Below are 25,117 nucleotides of genomic sequence, written 5' to 3' on the forward strand. Positions count from 1 at the left end.
TGTACTAGTCCCTAGTTTTGTTTCCATCCTATGAGCCCAAAATCAAGGTTCAAAGCACTATAGTTTAACACAGGTTTCCAGAAGTCAGATGAGCCCTTCCCTTCGACTGCCACTCTTACTAGAAGGTTATTAATTTTACCCTCTAGTAAATATGTCAGCATGAGGAAGTGACACAACAGCTATCTCCGATATTAAGGACTAGTCTTGTGCTGCTCCTTTATGAAAAGAATAATAAAAAACAATAAATTGGAAAAAAAATTCCACAAGAAATCTCAAGGACTAGAAGCATATTCATTGGAAAAAAACATCTTCAGCTTTTTCAAGTGTATAATTTCTTAACATTGTTCCATATATCAATAAACTATATGCTGACACAGAAGATTAGATGACTCAGTAATAATTTCCATAGGCCAGAGAGAAGAAAAAAAAAAAGCACTAAAAGTAAGGGTAAAATGTGAACATGAATTTGATACAAAGAGCTCCAAAACAACAAACATTCATGCTTCGAAACAGCAGAACAGTTCTTCAGAAGACAGGGTATCCATGCCACAGCAAAGCTGGTGACTTAGGTTAGACAGTACTTCTAAAAGATGTATCGTAGAGAATTTATAACTTTCACACTTACAACAACAAACACAAAGACAGAAGGCACTACTGAATGAATGAATATTCCTAATATTTAGTGATAATAGATGCCACTGAGAGATCTTTTGGTCATAACCCTTATGCCCATCATGTTTATCTGGTTATTCTTGATCACTAGTTTTTCCAAGATGTCGTCGCCTCAGCTGTGAGGTTACATTTCTTGGAAAAAGAGAAAGAAAGGAAGACTTAAACAAAGCATTACATAATACAAAGGCATTCATGATCATGGTTGGAGTACTTAAGTCAGACTTTCTGACATTATTAAGATGGGTAAATATAAAAACAAACCATTTGTCAAAATTTCTTAAATTTTCAATTCTACATTAACTTACTGCCTTCATTATACAGTCTAAGTAAACAAACCAGCCTAACCCACATGAACAAATTCGCATCCTTATCTAATGCTTCCATCTTTTTTAACCCATAAGTATGATAGCTGAAATATTTTGATTTTTAAACTTCTTTTAAAGCATAATTTGGCACACAGTCCAAGATGCAAGCAATGCAAAGGCATGCAATAAGCTTAGCCAGCTTTATTACAAGATCAATTTTGAACACCTGTTCAGAGTATCACAGATTACAACAGATATCTTCAAAGCACTAAGTAAATTGTAAATGTGACTAGGCACACTCAGCTCTAGAAAAGCTGATCAGATTTAGTCACACCACCTTGGAAAGCGAGTTGGCTAGGAACATGGTGTTTCAGCTGATCATCCCATCCCCTTATGCATTCAGGAATCTTCCACAGCTTCTCCCACCACCTTTCTTTTGTGAATAAACAGGAAAAAAGATGTATAAAGCTTTATTATAAAGAATAAAAAGGAAAAAGAGAATTGAAAAACACTTGTTTTAATTATCACTTAACATTATCACTTGTGCTCCATCGAAATCTAATAATCATGCCTTTTTAAAAAACATACATACAAAAAAAATATATATATATATATACACACACACAATACAAACTTTTCTACAGCTACCAATTCTGGTTCCTTAGGGGAGCAGAGGGTCATATGGAGGGAGTGGGAAATGTTCTTAAATCAACAAAAAGATTATTGCCATAGAATCTAATTTATAAAAAGAAAAAAATGAAGTTGAAATCCTATAAAGATGGAGAAGAAAGGGAAAGAAAAAAAAAAAAAGCAATAGGTAGCAGGAAATTAACCAACGAAGAAAAATACAGGCTAAGGGAAGAGAACAAAAACTCTTGATAATTGATGTATACATACTATTTTCAACATAGTCCGAAATCATTTTTGATTATTTTTTAACATTTTCTTTATTGAAATAATTAATTCCCTTGGGAGGGACAGCAATGGATAAAAATACACCTAAAAAAATACTCTGCTTAACTGAATCTGTAAAATTCCCAAGAAGTCCAAGTTCAGAAAGGAAATTAAAAACTAGATTAATGTGATCTTAAGTACTGAAGTTCCTGGAAAAAAAGTCAACAGTGTGTGGCATCGTTTCTTAAATGTCTGCTTTGACTCTTCTGCAATGCTCCTGGCTTCAATCTGACTATACATTCTGGCCCACAAATATTTTTAAATTAAACCAGCTTCTGGTTTAACCTCTACTTGAATTTTACTAGCTTAAATTAGAATAAGAAAAATTCCACTGTCTGATTCTGGCAAATTAAACAAAGAACGGTAAAATCTAAGACAATGATCTGAAATAAATACTACACGTTCCTGTCTTTTTTTGTGTTTTTTTGCAGTTACGCGGGCCTCTCACTGTTGTGGCCTCTCCCGTTGCGGAGCACACGCTCTGGACGCGCAGGCTCAGCGGCCTGGCTCACGGGCCCAGCCGATCCGCGCGGCATGTGGGATCCTCCTGGACCGGGTCACGAATCCGCATCCCCTGCATCGGCAGGCGGACTCTCAACTACTGCACCACCAGGGAAGCCCTACACGTTCCTGTTTTTGCATCAAATTTGGAAACTCTTATTATCACTAGCAATGTCCCAGGTATCTCTCACATAATTCACCCTAAATTATAATTGGGGGTTAAAAACCGTGCGTTGGGCTTCCCTGGTGGCACAGTGGTTGAGAGTCCGCCTGCTGATGCAGGGGACACGGGTTCGTGCCCCGGTCCGGGAGGATCCCACATGCCGCGGAGCGGCTGGGCCCATGAGCCAGGCCGCTGAGCCTGCGCTCCGCAACGGGAGAGGCTGCGTCAGTGAGAAGCCCACGTACCGCAAAAAAAAAACAACAAAAAAACACCGTGGGTTAATTATAGATCTCTTTCTTAGATTTTCTGTAACTTTGTGTCTAAATATTTATATTACCCTGAAAGATGTTATATATGTCCCTAAAACTGTGCCAAAGAATTGTAGAGGGAATTAGCTCAGTAACTCACATTTTACCTCCAAATGATTCTGTCTGAACAATAGGCATTCACTGCATTAAGAATGTGATTTACAATAGGTACATTTTCATAACTCAATCTAAAGTGAAAGATCCAAAGTTCAGGGGCTTTAGGATGCTGCTGTTTTGCCAGTTCCTTAAACCCTGTTTGGCACATGGTAGCACACAATAAATGTTTGTTGACTGACTAATAATTAAATGGATCTGGAAGCCTTCAATAAAGTTTCTTTCACTATTTCTATAATATAAAATTTGTACCACTGTAACTAAAAATCTTATTAACATTGTCCTACTTTTTTAAGTATAATGGCTCAATCTCCCACTCCTAAAGACCTAAAAACTGTCAAATGCATTTTGGAGTGTTTGAGACATTAACAAATCTCCTTGAAGCTATTTTTTCTCTTCTTTCAATGATAAAAGATGGTATTTACTGGACTACTGTGCTCTAGGCCCTAGATCTAGGAAAACACTAGATATATCAGTAGATTTTACAAAAAATTTTCATGAGTTTTACCCAAACATATTCAAAACTTGAAATTCAGGGTCAGAAAACAAGCCATTATATAAAATGTGGTCACAAGAGTCCTAAGTCTCCTATCAGCGTATCCGTTATGTAGTTCTTACCAGTTTCTGGCTGACAAAACGTATACTGGCTGCTAGAGGAAGAGCCCATGTTGAAGTCTTCCGGACTCTGTGCTTCTTTAACAATTATTGCTTCTTCTTGACTCCCAGTTTCTTCTAACTTAGGTGGCTCAAGTGTAACAATATCAGAATCATCACTGACAGCTCCAAAATAGAGATTGTCATCAGGTAACTTTTCTTCCTCTCCCTGAAGAATCATAATTTTAGAGACAAATTCAACAATTATTTATGGGCCTTATATTTTCTAGGCAGTTCAAAGTATATAATGGACTTAAGTAGTATGGTGATTGGGTTTAAAATAAGTCCTGCCCAACAGGAAAGGATTACGCAATAGTAGGTTCATCCTAGGGAATTCCCTGGCGGTCCAGTGGTTAGGACTCTGCACTTCCACTGCCAGGGGCCCGGGTTCAATGCCTGGTCAGGGAAATAGGATCTCACAAGCCGTGTGGCAAGCCCAAAAACAAAAACAAATAGTAGGCTTATCTTTCAGTCTGAAAATACCATCAAACCTGTTGGCAACTCTCTCTTTCAGAATTAAATCAAACTGCTGTCTACCATTCATTCGTGGGCTGCAGAAGCTGAGAAACAAACCCACCTTTCCAACCCAATGTCCACAAAAAGGAGAGGATTTGTTTCTCACCAGTTCTACGGGTTTATTTGGGCATAACTCTGTGGTCAGGGAGCCCATAAAAGACTGATTAAATTTTCCTGATAAACTTCAAAAGCTATGTAATGTAAAGATCATCCAGCTATCTAGTTTTATCTGGAAGTCAAGTAAAATGCCAAAGGACAAAGTTTGTTCTCAAATTTTAAAACTAACCTTCATTTTAGATATGAACCCTTAATTTCTCAATATAATTCAAGAAAGCAACATATTTCTAAAGAAAATATTAGAGGTGAAATGAATAGATCTTTAACACATTACCAAGAAATCGCTTTTCTAAATTAAAAGATAGCTTACTTAATTAGGAGTTATATGGAAGCTAACTTTAATCTTAAAACTGACCAACCTGCAGAATCCCAAATTTTTCAACAAAAGATATTTATAATTCAAATAGGAACAGAACACACAAATAGAAATGGAAGTTTTAATTAGTATTCTCTAATAAATACTGTTTATCATATAGCCACATAGTAAAACACAAGGTTACCTCGAGTGCTGACTTCATTTCCTCCAAAGCTGGATAAGTAGCTCCTCCCATTAACACTGTGCCATTCTGGCTGCTCTCTGACATAAAGCAAAGATCAATTTAATTACACTTCATCGACTTTTTTTTTTTGTCTGCATATATTATATAATATAGGCAGATAAAATCTATTCCTAATTTTTAAAGTGGATTTAAGGAAATGCCACATGTAATTATAACAGTCACTCTATTGTTACTAAAAAGATCTCTGTATTTCAAATATAACTATTTGAAATTGTCAGGGGATAATTTTAGGTACTGAACTGAACTCATTTAAAAATCTACTAAAAACCATAATCCCTAAATAAACAATCTCTACATTACAATTCCAAAGTACTTAAGCCAAGGTGTTTGTAAAAACCTGTTAATATGGAAAACTGATTCTCAGATAATTGACGGCACGTTTCCTAAATTCTTAGTTTATTCATAATTCTTAAACGTACCACTATTCTAATGACTGTCAACGCCTAGTAACACAAGAATCAAAACTATGGCTTCAAATTACAAATCTTTACAATAAAAAATGGACTATAAAAAACAAGCCCTCAAAAGAACACAGAAAAACAAGATAATGTCACCATAGCAGATGCATATATATTTTATAAGAAACTCTCAAAAAATAATATACAAATTAGATTTTATGTCATATTTTTAATGAAAAAGGCTATAAAATGTTAATAGAAGCTAAAAATATTAAAACAGTATACAATAAGCATCAGGTTTTATGCATAGCAAAGTATATGCATTGTTGGTATAATGTTACTTCCAGATAAAAAGAATTATAGATGGCTTTGAATTTTTTTGCTCATCATTTGTTTTTCTATTTTAACCCCACCAAAATAACAAAGGGAAAAAAACCCAAACATCACTTGTGTGTGTTATATAGCTCCTAACAGAATATTAATTTGGAGATAAGACTCCTCAACGAAGGTGGACTAGGGTCCAAGGACGCCTGAGGAAGTATGGAAATTTTTTTTTAAATATCTAAATATATGCATTTCTTGGGAGAGACCATCCACAGCTTTCAGATTCTCAAAGAGATCTCTGACGCATGAAAGATGAGAATCACTGTTCAAATGAGAATAGCAATCAACACTTAAGCTGAAAACAAGATTAACAGGTATAATCTTTTATATTTCTGGCCTTGACACATGCACTTTATTCTCCTGACGGAGAAATATTCTGTTTACGTTTTAATGCAATTTTTAAAAGAAAATTTAAGAAATAATTTTTAAATATGAAGATGTATTAATTATTTGGGTTTCTTAATCCTCTATATAATTAATATGGGCATCAAATCCCACAGAAGAATATATAACATTAATGCAATACAGTAGTTAAATGCCATTTACCACCTATAACCAAAGGTACTCTGAAGTGTGGTAACTGGAGAAGAATTTAGTAAATCCTTTGTGTGAATAAATAATTTTGTATATCACTAGTCTTAATCAAGGTTAATAATATTTAGTCACTGTTTACACTAGCAGTATCAAAGAGTCACATGGAGGCCCAAGTATGTACTATAGCTACAAACAAACAAACCCCCTGGGCAATTTGGTGCCACTGGGTTCTTTAGGCCTGCCCACCTAATCCACACGAAAATTCTAGTCTTTCAGTGTGACTTGATGATTTAGACTAGCCAGAAAGGCTGCCCACCTAGAAAGAAGGCAAGATTCATAATGTTGCTCACATATCCTATTAAAAAAAAAAAGAAAAATCAGACTTCTTTAAACTTACCTCCCTGCTCTAACTGCAATACTTGTAGCTCCTCTTGTGATAAAGATGAACATTCTGGGGTGAGCTCACAGCTGTCACTGGCTACACCATGTTCAGAATTCATCATCTCTGTATCAGACCCCTAGATAAAAAGTGTTAATCAGTTATTCGTCTATCAGCTGCCCAAAGCTGGATGTGACTACATGTAGATGCTTCCATTTTTAAAAGTCACAGATGCTGCTATACTCCAAAGGGAACAGTATCTATTCCTTTTTCTTTTTTAATTTAAATTTTTGGTCGCGTTGGGTCTCGTTGCTGCGTGTGGGCTTTCTCTAGTTGTGGCGAGCGGGGGCTACTCTTCGTTGCGGCGCATGGGCTTCTCATTGTGGCAGCTTCTCTTGTTGCAGAGCATGGGTTCTAGGGGCACAGGCTTCAGTAGTTGTGGCACACAGGCTCAGTAGTTGTGGTGCACGGGCTTAGTTGCTCCACGGCATGTGGGATCTTCCTGGACCGGGAATCGAACCCATGTCCCCTGCATTGGCAGGCGGATTCTTAACCACTGCACCACCAGGGAAGTCCAGTATCTATTCCTTTTGTTCAATTTAGTCCATAAAACCTACAGCAGGGGAGCCATAGGTTTAGATTCTAAAAGAAGTCAGTCCTGGAACTTCCCTTGTGGTACAGTGGTTAAGAATCACCTGCCAATGCAGGGGACATGAGTTCGAGCCCTGGTCCGGAAAGATCCAACATGCCATGGAGGAACTAAGCCCATATGCCACAACTACTGAGCCCACATGCCACAACTACTGAAGCCTGCGTGCCTAGAACCCATGCTCTGCAACAAGAGAAGCCACCACAATGAGAAGCCGCACACCACAATGAAGAGTAGCCCCCACTCACAGCAACGAAAGACCCAACACAGCCAAAAATAAATAAATTTTTTTAAATCTTAAAAACAATAAAAGAAGTCAGTCTAAAAGTCCAACACTCTAACTATGCTATAAGCCCAAGCAATAAATCTGAATCCCAGAGGATAAGTTTCTAAATTTAGCTATTTCTATTAATTTGCTTCTACTCAACACTTATAGAACTACTCTAGGCAAGACATTTTGCTAGTGTCACAGGGTATGAAAAACTAAAATCTAAAATTCAAATTTATAGCCTATTCAGAGAAACAGCCACAAGCAAATAACTACTTATTATTGCAACATATGACTAAAAAGGTTTAAGGGCAAGGATTAAAATTAACCTATTAGATTAATGGAGTAAACTTTCCTTATAAAATTTCAGACTCTTATTCTTCCAAGGTTTTCCTTCTTACTTTGATGTCAGACTGTCTTTTCTTTAATAAAAGTGGATCTTAACAGGGTTTTTTTCTCATGTTAATTAGCAAAATAAGTTATCCACTAATGATTCTGTCTCTCTCCAGGCCCCTCCCTCAATTTTCCTATAATTTAGTAATCCATGAAATCAAAGGTCTGAGTTCTCCTGATATACATAACTCACAACAGCAAAAACTAAGAGATGTCATTAAAGCAGTGGGTTTGAGTTGAGTCCTAAAGAGAATTCTGAGTATAAGATTTTGGGATTGCCTAAAGTGGCAGGAGAATGGTAGTAACAGACACAAGGTTCGGGTTGAATTGTGAGTCACTGGGGAGACCAGATCTGGCCTAAATCAGAATGGTAGCAATGGTAAAGGAAAAGGAAATACATGTAAGAGACATTAGCAAGAAAGATTAGAACCTGATAACAAGATATGGAAGGAAGAAGGATAAAGGTACAAATATGATCAACTCTGTGACAAGGTATTTCTAATACAGAATGCCCAAATGACACACTTGGCTAAATGCCAGAAAAGTCTGCTATCTTGCTTCACACTACAGACTCCCACAGCTGCCTTACTTCTATACTGTTAATTATCCTTGAAGGAGAAATTGTTACTATGAGAGTTGATCTAAGCTTTGGAGAAAACAGGTTAAAAATAGAAAAGTCACTTATTAAAAAAAAGAAGAAAGAAGAAAAAGAAACCACATTCATTTCAACTCGTACAGCTGCTAATAAATTTTAAAACTTTCTTGCAGAAACTTTGGTTAATGTTGTTTTCTAGAAGTCATGACTAACCAATTGTCTAAATATTAAATTATCAAAGGAATCGTAAAAAATAGCGTTTAAAATTTTTATTGATGAAGGAAAATAAGTGAGGCTTGAGTCTAAAAATAAACAGGAAAATTATAGATAAATCCATTAACACTTTAAATAGGTATAGTTTTTATCTTACTGCTTCTATACATCACTATTTTATGATTTTTCTGTAATTAACATATATTACCAGTGTGAGAAAATAAATTACTGTTTATTATGTACTAGTTATGTAACATCACATTTCTATAATCAAATTCATTTTTTAAGAGTTCTAGCCATAGTCCTTTTTCCATCAAGTTCTGAAATGATAATATAACGTAACGTAACATAACATAACATGGGTGGAACACATGTTCTCCATGCTCCTTGGTCTGTTTAAACGCAGGCTCTGATGCTTTCTAGTTACATAATCTTGGCCAAATTACTGAATCTCCGTAAGCTTTGGTCAACTATGAAATGAGAATGAAAACAATCTGTACCACAGAGGGTTGTTTAAAATTATGAGAACATAAGTAAAGCACAGGACCTGACCAATAATAAGCCCTCAGTAAATACCTGCCTAATGTCTCAAAGCTGAGGAAAGCAATGTCCAATAACATGCTGGCTCGTGAAGAGTTTTCAGCAGTGAAGTGAAATGTAGGTGGGAAAAGCTATAGACAATGGAACCTTATGCTTAAATGTAAAAAACTAATGGCCTTCAAAGAACCCAGTTTACATCACTGTTAACACTGTAATATTACAAACTGCCTTATAAAAAGTATTCAGTAGCATACCTCATGATTGATGACAGTCCAACCACAAGATGAATCACTGTCACTGGAATTTTCAGACATTTTTCAGGTCTACAAATACAAAAACATATTGATATGTGGGACACATTTTTAAAAATTCTATAGGAAGTACTATATGTGACCCAAGTACAAAAAGTGGCGCTTACTGCCTTCCAGGTGAAACTGAGACAACCCACCCATAGATTTACCAGACAGGATATGCTTGCATATCTATATGAACAAATACAACCAAACTTTATGACAAGGAGATCCTCCTGAGCCAAAACAGTGTAGACGGTCGTACTGTGGAATGAAGAGGCAAGCTGGATCTGAAAGAAAATGTAGGATTTGGCCAGGCAGAAACAAAGGTAAATGAAAACAATCTGACTCTGAGGAAGTCAACTGCTGAGGGAATGACAAATGGGGAACAGTCAGCCAGAGCAAAAGCCTATGTTTTCAATGAACAGTACGGTGTGAAAATCATGGCTGAAGAAACCAGGTGGGGGAAAGAGAAGAGTTCCAAGGCCCAGCAAAATGAAATCTACTGTTGTCAACATGAAGCAATTAATATTTTCAAGCAGGGAAGGAATGTGATCAAATGGTTTTTAGGAAAATAACCATGTTGGTAACACTTCAGTTACATTAAAACAGGGGAAGAAAAAGACCAGAAGTTGGTTAGAAACTTGTGGCCATTGGCAATAACCTAGATAGATTCAAGTCCTAAACCAGCACACATTGGTCACTCTATCTGGTTTGTTCTACCCTTTCTATCTGAAACTCCTATTTAAACTTCAAAATTAAGCTCATTGGGCTTCCCTGGTGGCACAGTGGTTGTGAGCCTGCCTGCCGATGCAGGGAACATGGGTTTGTGCCCCAGTCCGGGAAGATCCCACATACCGCGGAGCGGCTGCGCCCGTAAGCCATGGCCGCTGAGCCTGTGCTCCGCAACGGGAGAGGCCACAACAGTGAGAGGCCCGCATGCCAGAAAAAAAAAAAAAATTAAGCTCATTAAAGTAAATGGTATCTTGCTGACTTTGTTCTATACGTATGTCTTATAAATGCTTCTATTATTGCACATATACTGAGAACCCATTATATCCAAGTTGATGGTTAGTGTTCTAACAGAACTCTACTGCAGACAATTTAATATGGAACCAGTGCACAAATGAAAACAGGGCAAAAAATATAGATGTGGACCGTCCATTAGTGATTCTGGAAACTCTCGTAAATTAATATTTTAAAAAGAGAAGATACAGAGAGGTGGCTGGTCACTGATAGTATAAAATAAGCATGTTTTCAGACAAATTATTCAAAATCTAAAATAAGACCTAAAGACGACTGTGTGACTTTTAATGTCACTCGAGACAGAACATTTTACAATAACTTCACCTGAGGTCATCTGATTGTTTGATTTCCCATTTACAACTAATTAGGGCCCAGGCAGTTTCTAAATTTAAAGGTAAATTTGTAAAAACAAAACAAAACAAAACAAAAACTATTACAATGAAATGCACTTTTTTCTGTCCAGTAGAGAATACTATCCCAAAGGCTAGGCTTAAATACCCTCCCTATAGAATATTAACCAATTTTATAGCAATTTTATTTCACCATTCCTTATTAAACTGACTACATAAAGCCCAATTTCTCATTGAACCAGTTTTCATGAGTTAAAAACTTTGATGTTACTATTTGTATTTGAATTATTTTATAACAATTCCAAAGTTGTGGGTTAACATATTAGACTGCACAAAGACTGAGCAGTTAACTTTGCAGGAAGAAAGGAAAATGGTCAAAGCAGGCTTTATAAATGAGGTTGTAATGTTTTTGACATACTGGACAGCATGTTTTTTAACTGAATTAGTTGCCAAAATTTTAAAATTGAGAGCTATCACAAAAAAATTAAGTTCTGGTTCCTTATTGCCAAAAGAGAAAATATGACGACACTGGAAGGATTTCCCAAGAGATAATGTGAAAAGCACTACAAAAATAAAGGCAGAAAAAGTTAAAGAATATGACACTTCTAAGAAATTCAATTAATTTAGCATGAGTGAAGTATTAAAAGAAGACATCTGAAAATCAGAATCTTTCAAAGGGCACATATTAAAATGGGGAAACAACTAAAGGGCCCTAGACCTGTGGGATACAAAGAATCAATGCAATATTCCATGAAAAAGATGAGCACCTAAATTTAACCAGTATTGATGAGGGGGAGAGGATAAATAGGATGGGGAGGGGTTAGGAGAGATTTAGGAAGACAGACACAAAAGATTTTTAAAGGACTGAATAACCAAGAAGAATAACAAAGAAAAGAAAAGAGAAAGTGTAGTATATTTTGGTTTAAGTGACTTGGTATTTGGAAAAACCATTCTATATGGAACAAGTAGGTAGGGCTTTACGATTAAGAAAATTGGCCTAGGACTTCCCTGGTGGCACAGTGGTTAAGAATCCGCCTGCCAGTGCAGGGTACACGGGTTCCAGCCCCGGTCCAGGAAGATCCCACATGCTGTGGAGCAACTAAGCCTGTGCGCCACGACTACTGAGCCTGCACTCTAGAGCCCGCGAGCCACAACTACTGAGCCCCGTGAGCCTAGAGCCCGTGCTCTGCGACAAGAGAAGCCACCACAGTGAGAAGCCCACACACCGCAATGAAGAGTAGCCCCCACTCGCTGCAACCAGAGAAGGCCTGCGCGCAGCAACAAGACCCAATGCAGTCAAAAATAAATAAATAACATTTTTTTTAAAAAAAGGAAAATTGGCCTAAAAAAAAGCAATCATTCTTCACCATGTGAAAACTCCTCTTCCCTTTGCAAACCCCCAGTTCCTAACCTCCTCTAGCAGCCCACATTCTCACTGCTGCTCCATCTCACCCCCAGACTTACATAACCTTCCAAAACTCCTGGGATACAAGACCTGATCAGGGATATTTAATGTGTATATATCTCCTGCTCTTATCTAGGAAATTTCCATTTAAACAGTTCTAAATAGATGGTCCCTAGCTTTTGTTTTCCAATCAAGAACTCTAATTGCTCTGGGGATAAGCAAAGACAAGATTTCAAAAGAAAGTTACATACATTGCTAAACTGGGACTTTATCATATTTGAATTTCTCAAATCAAGGAGCCCATTTTAATCTGATCCCAGTTTCTTTGTTTACTTGCCCTGGAGGAAGAACAGGCTTCACATCTAGCCCAAATGAGGAAAAAAAGATTCCCCTACTGGCCATAACACCACAGTAAGAGTTTGGTAAGCAAAATTCACAGCCCTACTAAAGAATCCTCTTAATTCAGGTGTTTTCAAAAAGTTGGGTGAGGGCTTCCCTGGTGGCGCAGTGGTTGAGGGTCCGCCTGCCGATGCAGGGGGACACGGGTTCGTGCCCCGGTCCGGCAAGATCCCACATGCCACGGAGCGGCTGGGCCCGTGAGCCATGGCCACTGAGCCTGCGCGTCCGGAGCCTGTGCTCCGCAACGGGAGAGGCCACAACAGTGAGAGGCCCGGGTACCACAAAAAAAAAGTTGGGTGCACTGAAATTAAATCAAAATTTTAAAAAGTAAATTTCTGAGCCCCATCCTAGACACATTGACTCTGAAAGCTGCCTCTGTATTTGAACTTCCCCACTATAGCCAGTTATCTTCTTAAAATGGTAATATTTTGTCATTCCTTAAAAATGTTAAGATTTTCATACTGTCTTCAGGATAATGCCCACAGGCCTTAAATACCAAGTGTTTTGTCCCTAGCATCTCATCCTCTCTCCCTCCATCCCCTCCCTCTCCCCTCCACCTTTTCAATTCTGCTAAAAAGCTTAGCTTTCTCTTAATTCAGGGGCTTTGCATATTCTGATCTCAGTTCCTCACCTCCTTACTTCTACCCAAACTCCTGTGCCCACTCTTCTATCTCAGCTAATGCATCACTTCGTGAACCATTCCCTGACCCCATCCCCGAAGACTAGTATATTCCCTAATCTACTACTTAAAATACAATACTAAGCTGTAATTGCTTGTTTACTTGACCGGTAACACATATTAAGCACTCAATAAAGAAAAAAGGTAAACATTTCTGGGTGATGATGCAGTTACTGACACACTTCTAAACTGTTCCTCAAGGAACTCAAAATTCTGGAGGAATCCATGAGGTTCCTCTCCCCATTATTTTGACCAAAGGTAAATGCAAAAACCTGTTCCATTTTGAGGGCTTTACTAATAATAACTTAGAAATAAACAGTTTATGGGAAAGTTACAAAGGCATAAAAAATCATACAAAGTTATAAAGCTAAGGGTACTTTATGAAGATGATAAACTTGAAGCCCTTTTCTAGACTCAGGCTTCGTTTTATTCCTCAGGGTAGCTTCTTTACCCCAATCTCAGGTCATATATTTCCCCATTGCTTTTTGGATGATCACTAGTAGGTTTCTCAGGCCTTTCAAATAAAGCATCTACAAAACTAAGATTATCTTCCTGCTCCTCTTCCTGTTTCTATCATCTCAGAGAACAGCATTAGCCAAAAATAATCTGGCTGCAAGAAAAAGCCACCAAACATCAGGTCAAAAATCCTAGATTTAGGATAACTACATTTGGGATAACTAGAATTGCCTTGACCCAAAAATCCAATCAGGTCTAAATCCTTATTCACTTCCTATCCCAACTTCATCATTTCCCACTTGTATTACAGTGACGGCTCTCTAAGAGATCTCTGCCTGCAGTTTCAAATTCCCCTCCAGTCACTCCTTCCCAATGCTGTCCCTACTCTGTTTATCCTAACACATAAATCTGATCACTTAATCAATCACTTAAAATTGGTCTCCAGTGCCTTCAAGATAAACTCCAAAATCCTATAATGATAGCCTCTAGAACAGAGACAAATCATTTAAATTGATTCTCACTTCATAAGAAATCCTATGGAACATTTCTTCACAACATGTAAGATTTTATTCATAGAACTCTATGGAAGAGAAGTTGACACTAAGCATTATAAACATACGGTTTTCCACATAGAATACAGCACGTTAGTCATATTAGGAAGTAAATTTATTACATGGATGTTCGTATCTCATTTATGAAGTTACTTAAGGTAGAAGCATTGTACTACACTAGTATAATCAAACTCTCCAGCAGATGGGCCTACAGTTAGTACCATTTTTAATTTACTCCTTTATCCATCTGTTCATTCAATATTTATTGAGTTCTTAACACATGCAGGATACTGAAAATATACCAATGTACAAAACAAATAAGAGTCTTGCCTTCCTGGAGCTTAAATTCTATCAGTAATTGACTAGGTTGAACTTCATCTGAGCCCTGTGCTCCAGGAAAGCAAGGAAGGTTGAGGAATTTCCCCATCCTGTTTTGCGTTCTGACTGATAGCTAACTGCAAAGGACCAACCTGCCCTCAAAAAATCCCAGCTAAGACTCACTTCCACCCATTCTGAGTCCCTTGTTTACTTGCCTCTATAAAACTCCTCGGTTCATTGAGATATTCCTATTGCAATAGTCTGAATTAAATTCATCTCAATTTTCTGGGACTTCCCTGGCGGTCCAGTGGTTAAGACTCCATGCTTCCATGTAGGGGGCATGGGTTCAATTCCTGGTAGGGGAACTATGATCCCACATGCCACATGGTGTGGCCAAAGGAAAAAAAAATCATCTCAATTTTCCTAAGCACTTCCTCTTTCACACTGGAGTCATCCAATAAACAACATTACCTGGTAGAATACACAGTGTATTTGATGGTATATTTCCTACTACAGAGAAAGCATGGGAAAAGAGAATAGAAAATGCTGGGTTGGAGAGGCTTAATTTCAAAAAGGATGATCAGCGAAAGCTTCCTTAAGAAGGTATATTTGAGCAAAGACTTGAATGAGTGAGTGAATCATCGTGCAGTTAACTGGGTAAAGAGTGTTTCAGACCAAAGGAACAGTAGGTACAAAGTTGGAACCAAGACCATTTCTATGAGAAACAGCAAGGAGGCCTGTGTGGTTGGAGAGAAGTGGGCTACCGGGAAAGTGGAAAGAGATGAGGACAGAGAGATAATGGAGTGGGAGACAAATGATGTAGGGCCTTACAGATCCTAAGACTTTTTACTGAGTGAAACTAAAAGTCACAGAAGAATTTTGAGGAAAGGAATAATTGAGGATCACACTGGCTGCCCTATTGAGACAGCACTGTGAGGGGGCAAAGGCAGAAGCAGGAAGACCATTTGCAAAGCTACCACAGTAATCCACGTGAGATGATGGTGCTTTGGACCAGGGTGGTAGCAAAGACAGTAAGAAGTGGGCAAATTATACATATATTTTGAAGGTATAACCAACTGGGCTTCCTGACGTACTGAATACGAGGTATGAGGGATGACCCCCGTCCTAAGTAAATACAAGAATGGAAAGGCCATTAAGACTGGAAGACTTCAAAAGCAGCAGGTTATGAAAGGAAAATTGGTAAACTCATCGGGGACATATTAAATTTGAGACAGCTATTATCACATCCAACTTGAAACATCAAGTAGGCAGCTGGAGACTGAATTTAGGGGAGAGATACAGACCAAAGATGTAATTTAAAATTACACTTTAGGTGGCAGCTGTCAAAACTAATAACAGAGCAACAATATTAATTTTACCTCATAAAATACAACTGGAGTGAATATTAGCTGACATGATGGCGCCCCTCATCATTCCTGAGTAGCTACATTTTACTATGGAAAAGGTACGGTTTCCATTACTGTATCTTCTAGAATTAGACACGATGGAGAAGAATGGGGGCATTATTCTCCCACACGTCTACAATTCCGAGGTAAGCCAACCAATGGGCTGTGACCAAAGGTCCCAAAAGTGCTGCTGTACTGTAAATGTGATCAAAGATGAGTCAGTCAGTCTAGACAGCTTTCAAGAACCTACTTCTATCATGCTTTTCAGAGGTTCTGGAACTTTCATCTCCCCAAGAGGATATGAAATGCCTGCTTTAAACCAGACTGTTGGATAAAGGAAAGAGGACCCAAGATCCCAACTAATAAAACCTTTTTAAATGTCTCTTATATTCTATTTTTTGTCCAATAACAACCCCACAGAAATAAACAAGCAGAAGATGTAGTTAAGTTAGTTGGTGGCAAGTACTGTGGAGAAAAATAAAGCAAAAAGGGGGAAAACTGAATGCAGGGAGTAGGGGGTAGGGATCAGAATTTTAAATAAGGTTGTTAAGGGAAGACCTCCCACCAACACAAGAAGGTACCGATTTCTCCACAACCTCACCAAAAATGTAACAACCATCTTTAATTTCTGATCATGTCATGAGCAAAAAAAAGTATATCTCCTCTTTCAATTTGCATTTCCCAGATGACTCAGTGGGGTTGTGCATCTTTTCCTATGTTTATTGGCTATCCTTATTTCATTTCCCATGAATTATCTAATGTTCACATGTTCACTTTCCTATTGGGCTATCTCTGTTGATTTTCAGAAGTTCTTCATAAATTGCGTCATGAATGAATTCACTGCTAAACCTACTGCAAATATTTTTTTCTAGCATGCTTCAATTTAAAAAAATATCTTCTATCATAGATGTCTTTAAATTTTATGCAGTCAAATGTTGAGGATGGAGAATAAGGTGTTTTTTATAGCCTATATTTTACACCTTGCTTTAGAAAGTCTTCCCTACTCTCAAGATTGTAAATAGTTCTCCTATATTTTCTACTAATACTTTTTCAGTTTTGGCTTTTACATTTAGCTATTTAATGTGTGAATCTGGGTATTCTCCCTTTTAGTGTGAGGTAGAAATTATGTCAATTATTAAATATTCCATATTTTTTCTATGATTTAAAATGCCACTCTCTGTCACATAAAGTTCCATACATTTATGAATCAGTTTCTGTAGTCTCCATTCTGTTCCAATGATCTATATTCCAGCACCAAAACAAGGCTGTTTTAATTACAATGGTACTCACCACTTTTTAGAGTGCTATTTTGCAACTCTTCGCTTGGTCCCTCCCTAAACACACACAACCACCCTGAACACTTACATACAGGCAACAATGAAACTGACTGCAGGTTACATGCAGTACTTATTCCAAATGCTAGAAATTTTTTTTTTAAATTCCTGTGCAAAACTCTCCCCATGACCTTGAGAATAAGTATTCTGTACAATAAAGTCAAACTTCTTAAGGGGACATCCAAATGCTTCCACTACCTGGCTCTAGCCTAGCTTGCAATCGATTAGTTCTCTCCTCCAGGGCTATTTCATCTGATCAAAGTAATCTACTTGCTACAAGTAGAGAGCACAGCCCTACCTCCATGTCTTCACTTACTCAAGTCACACTTCCTGGAATGCTTTCCTCCTTTCCTTTCTTCTGATTTCCATCTTTAAGGCTCAGTCTCCTCCATGAAGTTTTCCTTCATGTTTCTGACACACTGATCTCTCCTTCCCCTGAATGTATCACATTTATTTCTTATTTCTCAGCATAACTTCTGTACTTAGCATAGCTTGCCTAAGAGCAGCCTCTATTACTTTTATCCATGAGTTACTTTACTAGTGTTAAGTTCAAAGCTTTTGATAAGGAGTTTCAATGTAATTTTCAATGTCTCTATAACAGCACAAAAATTTTAACTGCTCTCTACTAGTCAGAAGTCATACAATACATACATAATAATCTCTCATCTTTAATCGCTTAATATTCTATTTTATCTATAGAAAAGGACACACAAGCATTTTTACTCAGATCAGGAATTGAAGGATCAGAAATAGTAATGAGCTGCAGGTCTAATTTCAGGTCTAGCCCCACCCCTTAAGCTTGCCTCTTTTAAATGTACCACAATTATGAATTTTTTTTATTCCTGCCTATTTTCAAAAGGGAGCTAGGGCCACTAAAATCACTAAGCACCACGATGAAGAGGTTGAAACAGAAAAGCTTAAGAAATTCTAAGATTTTCTGTCTAAGTAAGGATCTAAAACTGTTACTGTCACTATGCTTTATGGTAATTTGGCACAAATTTACATTTTAAAAAGTACTGTGACAAACACTTCTGGAGTAAATGGTGAGAACTGTATCTCTTTGGGGAATTAAAGGGTCTTCAATCCTGTTCATTGTGGTGGGGGAAGAACCTTTCACTGTGTTGCTTTCTTTTTTCCAAATAGTCTCATCTTAAGTGAAGGCTCAGCTTATACTTTCTTTTTCATCTACAATGTCAACCTTATTTCAGTCCCCAAACTCTGGCAATAAATAAGCCTAGCCTAGGAGTGCCTAGTACCCACTAGGCCTCTGTGCTGTGGGGGAAAAAAAAAGACTGCCTTAGGGAAGTTGATTCCAAGGCTTATTGGCTAGAATGGTCAGGTAAACTCTATTTGAAAAAGAGTAAGTTTTTGTATGGCTTTTTAACTGTTATAGCAGATAAATCCTGCAACATATTTTCACGAAGCCCAGGCCAAACTAAATTGCTTCCAAACAGCATCAAGAGACAAATGATCTGACAGGTAATTCTGAATATGGAACTAAAGTGCTGGCTGCCATTCTGGATGCTCAAAACAGCAGAGCCTTTCTATGGTTGGTGTGAAAGGTAGAGAATGAAAGAGATGCAAAAGATAAGAGCCATTTTCACATAAAACGCTTCTGAATTTAAAAAGACAGTAAATTTCATTGTTCTTCCCCTCCTACCTCCCAAAGGGGGAAAAAATCAGTTTTTTGACAAATTGCATCACTCAGGAATTATACTCTCCATTAAACGTCATAAATGTGGTGTTGCAAAAGACTTTCAGATTGATGTCATCTCTCATGTTTGCCTTGTGAAAGTTCGGCATTTTTAAGATAAGGCTTCATAAAACCTTAAGACCACCTGGTAAAAATACAGCCCAGAGATTTAAACATATAAAATAAAACCACACACACAAAAAGACTCAAACAAAACAGAAAAGTTTTACAATCCTGGGGTAAAGATGACCTTTTTACTAAGCTTTACACAAAACCTAGAAATTGTAAAGGAAAAGCTTTTTATTATATAAAAATCATAAACTTGTTTGCCAAAAGTCATAAAAATAAGAATGATATACTGAGAATACCTGTGACATATATAACAGTTTTCAAAACATTTAAAGTACACCAATAAATGAGTAAGAAAAAGGTTAAAAAACTGAATAGAAAATTTATCAAGGAATATGAGTAAGCAATTTATAGAAGATATTAAAATGGCTTATAAGGAAAAAAATGCTCAACCTTACTACGAAAGATACACAGAGTAGCAAGATTATTTTAATGCCTGAACGATCAACAAAGATTAAACAGGTTAATAGGTCAGATACAGAAAAATAGGTACTGTAAACAGTAAAAATGCATAGTTATTATCATTTGAGTAATTTTGTAATAACAAAATTTTACAGGCAGATACCCTGTGACCTATCATCTCTATTTCATTTCCTATCCACCTCATTTCTAGGAATTTATCTGGTAGAAATACTCACATGAATATGAAAATACATATACATGTGTGTAAGAATGGTTGAATTTTTATAGTACAAAATTAGAAAGTGAAAAGTCTATCAAGAGTGAGTTTATTAAAATTAAAATGTATAATATCTATTATTAATGCAGCCATTAAAAATTTAAAATAGATCAACATGTCCTGACATGGAAAGACATCCATAATATATTCTGTGAAAAAAGCAAGTCAGAAAATGATATGTATAATAAACCCTATTGATATTAATTTATATGCATTAGTCTAATTAAATTTTAAAGAGTATCTTTCAAATCTAAAAAAACTAAAATTACACGTATTATGTCTGCTAAATTTCAGTGAGCTATTTATTACCTTCATAATCCGCAGGAAAAAAATATACATTTTTTTAAATGAAAAGACAAACCCAATATTAAGTAAATGAATGACTGACAAAAATCCAATCATCTTCTGGATGACCAGTCTCTTCAGAACAAATTAAAGGACTAAAGGGAATCATATTAAAACGTTTATATCTGAGGTATCAGAAGTTTACTGGAGAAAACTGATGCTAGAGAAGAGAGAGCATAACCCAGGGATTTGAAGAGTCCACAGTGTAGTAATTACGGCATCAAGATGTGGGTCCAATGGCTGTCCTGCCTGTTGGTTATATGCATCTTCTAAGTGGATTCAAAGATAACCTCTCCATAGCAAACTGGCTTTCCTAGTTTTAATGGAGTGGAATTTCATTTAAACACCGATATCGCTAAAGATAGGTATCTGGAAAAAAATCTCCAATAGTAGTAATTTCACTTTATCCATGACCAGAAAGAGGCAGCAATACTGTTACATACAGTAAATTAACTTTTTGGTTTAGAAAACAAATTCTGCAAGAAGTGAGTCAATACACAATTTCTTCACAAGATTTCTTTTATGATGTAACATCCTTCATATTGGGAAACAAAAGCAACTACTGCCATATTTGAAGATAAAAGTATCCCTTTTTGCCTCCATCTAAAAGAAGCTACACCTTTGATTAAAAGTTTGAAACAAAGCAGTAAACCATATGAATTCAAAATGCTGGGGGGAAATTAAGATATCTGTTAGTATGGAAATACCTTTTCACCAGGTGTTCCCATTCTGAAAAGAATCCTGACTTTCCAGGATTGTTACATCTTAATTTTGGAAAAGCCTGAAAGAGCCAGTAGTAAATCTAGAAGCTTGACTAGGCGCCATACGACCCTCACTTGGGCACTGCCAGGCCCTGTTGGCTCCTCTTCCCCTTTCAGAGATAAAGTAAAACTAATGGGATCTAGCTTGATGTTGTTTTTTCTACTCTCAAAAAATTTTTTTAATGATTTTACTTGTTAAAATATATGTATTCATCATATATCTATATTTTTTGTTTATCTTAAACATACTTTCCACAAAAGGATAATCTGTCCTAATTTTTTTTTTTTACAACTCTCTTCTACTTTTCATTTGGGAAAAAAGCCAGAGAGATAGAAAACAAAGGGATTTTATATATTTTTATTCTGTTTTCCATTTTTTTAAGTACATAATAGACAAGTACACACCCATTGTTACTTTCTAGTAGTAATATTAGATAAAATGTTAGTAAAGATGTTATTTGAGTTATCAACTAATCAAATATAGAAGCAGTCATTACCAACCCATGATATATTATATGTTTCTTTGCCTTTCACTTTCGCTTATATTTGCTCTCATAAAGTCCGCAGAATTGATTTGTAAGTTTCTAAAAGACTTTTTTACTTGAATGTTCTATATGTCAACCCAACTTGAAGTTAATCTCAAGGGGCAGATGTCGTATGTAATACAGATAGGGTTGACTTCCCCAGAAGGAGTGTCTAAGCTCTAAACTATCTCTTTCCCTGAAAGACAAATGCTTACATATGTAATGTATCTCTGGGAGGACCTGGAATTTGACATTCTGTGTAGACTCACTGTTCATGAAATCAACTTAAAGAACTGTTTTAGAACATTAAAAACAACATCCACTTCCTACTGTTAAGTTACACTGAAGATCTTCTTTATACTTTAGATGTGCAATTAAAACAAATCAAAACCAAAATTAAAGGCTGAACCATAAAAGCACACTGCAATTTCCAAACCTTTAATGCAGTAGAGTACAAAGTCACAGTCAGGAAAGGGGCCAGGTTCCCTTCAACCTAGTAAAAGGCAAAAAGCACTATCAAAAAAATCAAATGAAGATCCCATATGACTTTTTTCCATCAAACTTCTCAGTCCAAAAGTATATATATCACATTAAGTCATCACACTTCAAATGTATAATATGCTTTATGTAAATGTTACTTACGCAGGCCAATAATACTTTGCATGGGTAGATCACTCTGCCACTTACAAAGTGATACGACTTTTTATATCTGATTTGATCTTCACACATACCCCATGAAGTATGGTAATGGCTGTTACTTATTATGTACAAATGGAAACAATAGAAGCTCATAAGTTAAATTATTTGTCAACATCATTAAACATCCTGACTCCCAATCCAATTCTTTTTTCACATTTCATCATGCTGGCAACATGAACCAGAAATAAGGTTTTAGGAAACTGCTTTATGGACAAATACTGAAGAAAAATTAGATTTCTGACTTACTGCTAATGCTAATACTTCCTTGCTAATACTTCCTCCAGAAAACTCTATAAGCCCTTAAGCAGGTTTCCACACCTTAAACACCCCTTGGAAAAAAAATCCTCTCAATCTATCAGTTAGTTGCAATCCTCCCCATATTACAGAGTTAAATTTCACCTTAGAACTCAAACTGAGATTTTTATTTTCAAGTTTATCTAGTGCAATACATCGAACATGACCTTTTAAACCAACTCATTTTTTTTAACTGTTTTAATTTAGTCAAAACTGCAGAACTGCCAGACAGACAAACATGGTAAGACATCACTTATATGTGGAACATAAACAATACAACAAACTAGTGAATATAACAAAAAAAGAAGCAGACTTACAGATATAGAGAACAAACTAGTGGTTGGGGGGGGCGATACAGGGTAGGGGAGTGGGAGGTACAAACTACTGGGTGTAAGATAGGCTCGAGAATGTATCGTACAACATGGAAAACAGAGCCAATATTTTGTAATAATTGTAAATGGAAAGTAACCTTTAAAAACTGTTTAACAAATTTTTACAAATAAATTTAAAAACAAAACAAAAACTGCACAACTCCCAGGAAGAAAATTCTTGAAAATGTAAGTTATCGCCTACAATATGGCAGCTTCCTCATCTTAACCACTCAAACACAAAAGCAATTCAGCCTCTAGTAGTTCTGCATTGTTAGATGAGTCTGCATTTTCTGTTTTAAAATACCCTGGGCTTAACAGGCCTTGCACTGTGTCCATATTCTTTACATGTCAGAAACTACTACTTCTAAGCTCTCAGTTCAAACTCACCTAATTTTTTAAATATTTAACTTAGATAAAATACAATTACACAACCTACACAATACTGTGGAACCAGTTAGTAAATCAAACATGTTAAGTAATTATGAATGTTTCTTATGCCCTGTAAATGAACCCAAATTTTTAGTGAGATATTGAGCCAACAAAGGGCACAAAATACACAAAATAAAACAATAGAAAATATTGAAAAGAAACTGAAATCTGGGGAGAGAAGCAATGCTCCAAAGAAAAGAACCTAAGAAAACAAAGTATGACTTCTACAGCTTAAAAAACAAAAAAGCAAAAAAATAAAAACAAAGCTTCAGAATGGCTATTCTATTGAGTTAATGGACACTTGGAATTGAGGTAAACCCCATTTTCTCAAGACTGGTAACTGCAAAAATACATGGACTATTCCTATCAAAGAACAATGTGGCCCTTTCTTTATGACAGAAAACAAAATGTGGGCTAAATATGCTACTTACCCAACCATATCCAACATATCCATAATAGAAAATGAAACAAAAACATAATCCAAAATATCAGGCATATAAAACATAGTATTGATACTTGAAATGACTTGATGAAAACAAGCTTAAAGCCCCCATTTTATAATAATGTTTAACTTCTTTATTTCCACTGGCAAATGTTTACAAATAATAAATGAAAAATCCTGCTACATCCCAGATCTTTTCAGATTAATATGCCCATGCTTTGTCACCTTGAGTTACAGTAATAATCAAGATTGTACTCCCTTAATTGAAGAAAAGTAAGCAATCTTGTCTTGATTTTACTGTACAAAATGAAAAGAAAACAGATCAAAATAAGACGAGATGTACAAATGCTAAGAATTACTGTCATATTTTTTTGTTTCCTTTCCAGTCCAACCAACGCATTTCTTGTCACTTCTCAACAACTAACTTACATACATTTAAACTTGTTATTCACAGAGTCCGTGGATGCAGTAACAGGGGCTCTGCCTATGTTGTTTTTAGTTGTTATTTGCTTTTTAAAATTAATGTTTAAAGAGTCTGTATAACTGGAATTGCTGCACCTGTGTCCTTTTCTTTAAATTAAGGTTTTTTCCTATAGAAAATTTGGAAAATACCAAAAAGTATAAAGAAAAAAATAATTTGTAGTTTCAGCATCTAATCACTTTATAACTATTACACTCCTTTGAGTCTTGTTTCTAATAGACATTGAATCACTTCTAGTCCTATGGTTTAGTTAACAAAATTAGTATTACACTACTTTCTAACCTACTTTCATTTAAAAACTAGTATTTCCCACACCCTCAAATATTATTTGAGAGCGATTTTTAATAGCTTCTTTAATCCTTAGGTTGGGTAAAGGATTAAAAATTATTTATTAAAATAATACCCTCACTTTCTCCCTTCCCTTCCCCTTTATGACCATAGCTCAGGGAAGTATAGTAAACCATTCACACTAGCGTCCAAGGTGTGATAAATACCCCCCCTTGAGAAAGGTGGGGCCTAATAAGATTCAAACGTTAAGCCAAAGATACGATGCGCTAATAATGACATTTCAAGTACCGTCCAGTAGATGTGACCTTATTTGAGGAGGCAAATCTCCTAAAATTCGCAGTACTAAAATAATTACCTATTCTAGCTACAAGAAGGCTCCATTCCATTTTTTAATAAAGCCAGACTGAGTGCAAATTTCACCCACTCAACAAAGTACCTAATTGGCTGAGTTCGTTAAAATTGGCGCTCCCAAAGGCAAAAAGTTGATTCGTTAAATAAAGATAAACAGTAACGCGTACAAGGCACGGTGTGACCTGCTGCTACGAGGGCTT

General features: G+C 36.4%; 1 protein-coding gene across 5 annotated transcripts in view; it reads right to left on the reverse strand.

The window, feature by feature from the left end:
- Positions 1 to 25,117, reverse strand: part of CCPG1 (cell cycle progression 1) — a gene marked incomplete at its 3' end in the record, with an annotated part of 38,618 nt that overhangs the window by 12,835 nt on the left and 666 nt on the right. For 3 of the 5 annotated variants that reach the window (XM_082647485.1, XM_082647483.1, XM_082647484.1), the window contains exons 2-6: positions 9,472 to 9,540; positions 6,578 to 6,698; positions 4,805 to 4,881; positions 3,636 to 3,840; positions 1,315 to 1,410 (exon numbers count right to left, since the gene is read on the reverse strand). In XM_082647485.1, coding sequence (XP_082503611.1) covers positions 1,315 to 1,410; positions 3,636 to 3,840; positions 4,805 to 4,881; positions 6,578 to 6,698; positions 9,472 to 9,531 — 559 coding nt within the window. In that variant the 5' untranslated portion in view covers positions 9,532 to 9,540. The remainder of the gene's footprint in view (positions 1 to 1,314; positions 1,411 to 3,635; positions 3,841 to 4,804; positions 4,882 to 6,577; positions 6,699 to 9,471; positions 9,541 to 25,117) is intronic. The other 2 variants (XM_082647486.1, XM_082647487.1) reach the window with 1 other exon arrangement.

Source organism: Grampus griseus, assembly GCF_964374135.1.
Source record: "Grampus griseus genome assembly, chromosome: 2".
Lineage (NCBI taxonomy): Eukaryota > Metazoa > Chordata > Mammalia > Artiodactyla > Delphinidae > Grampus > Grampus griseus.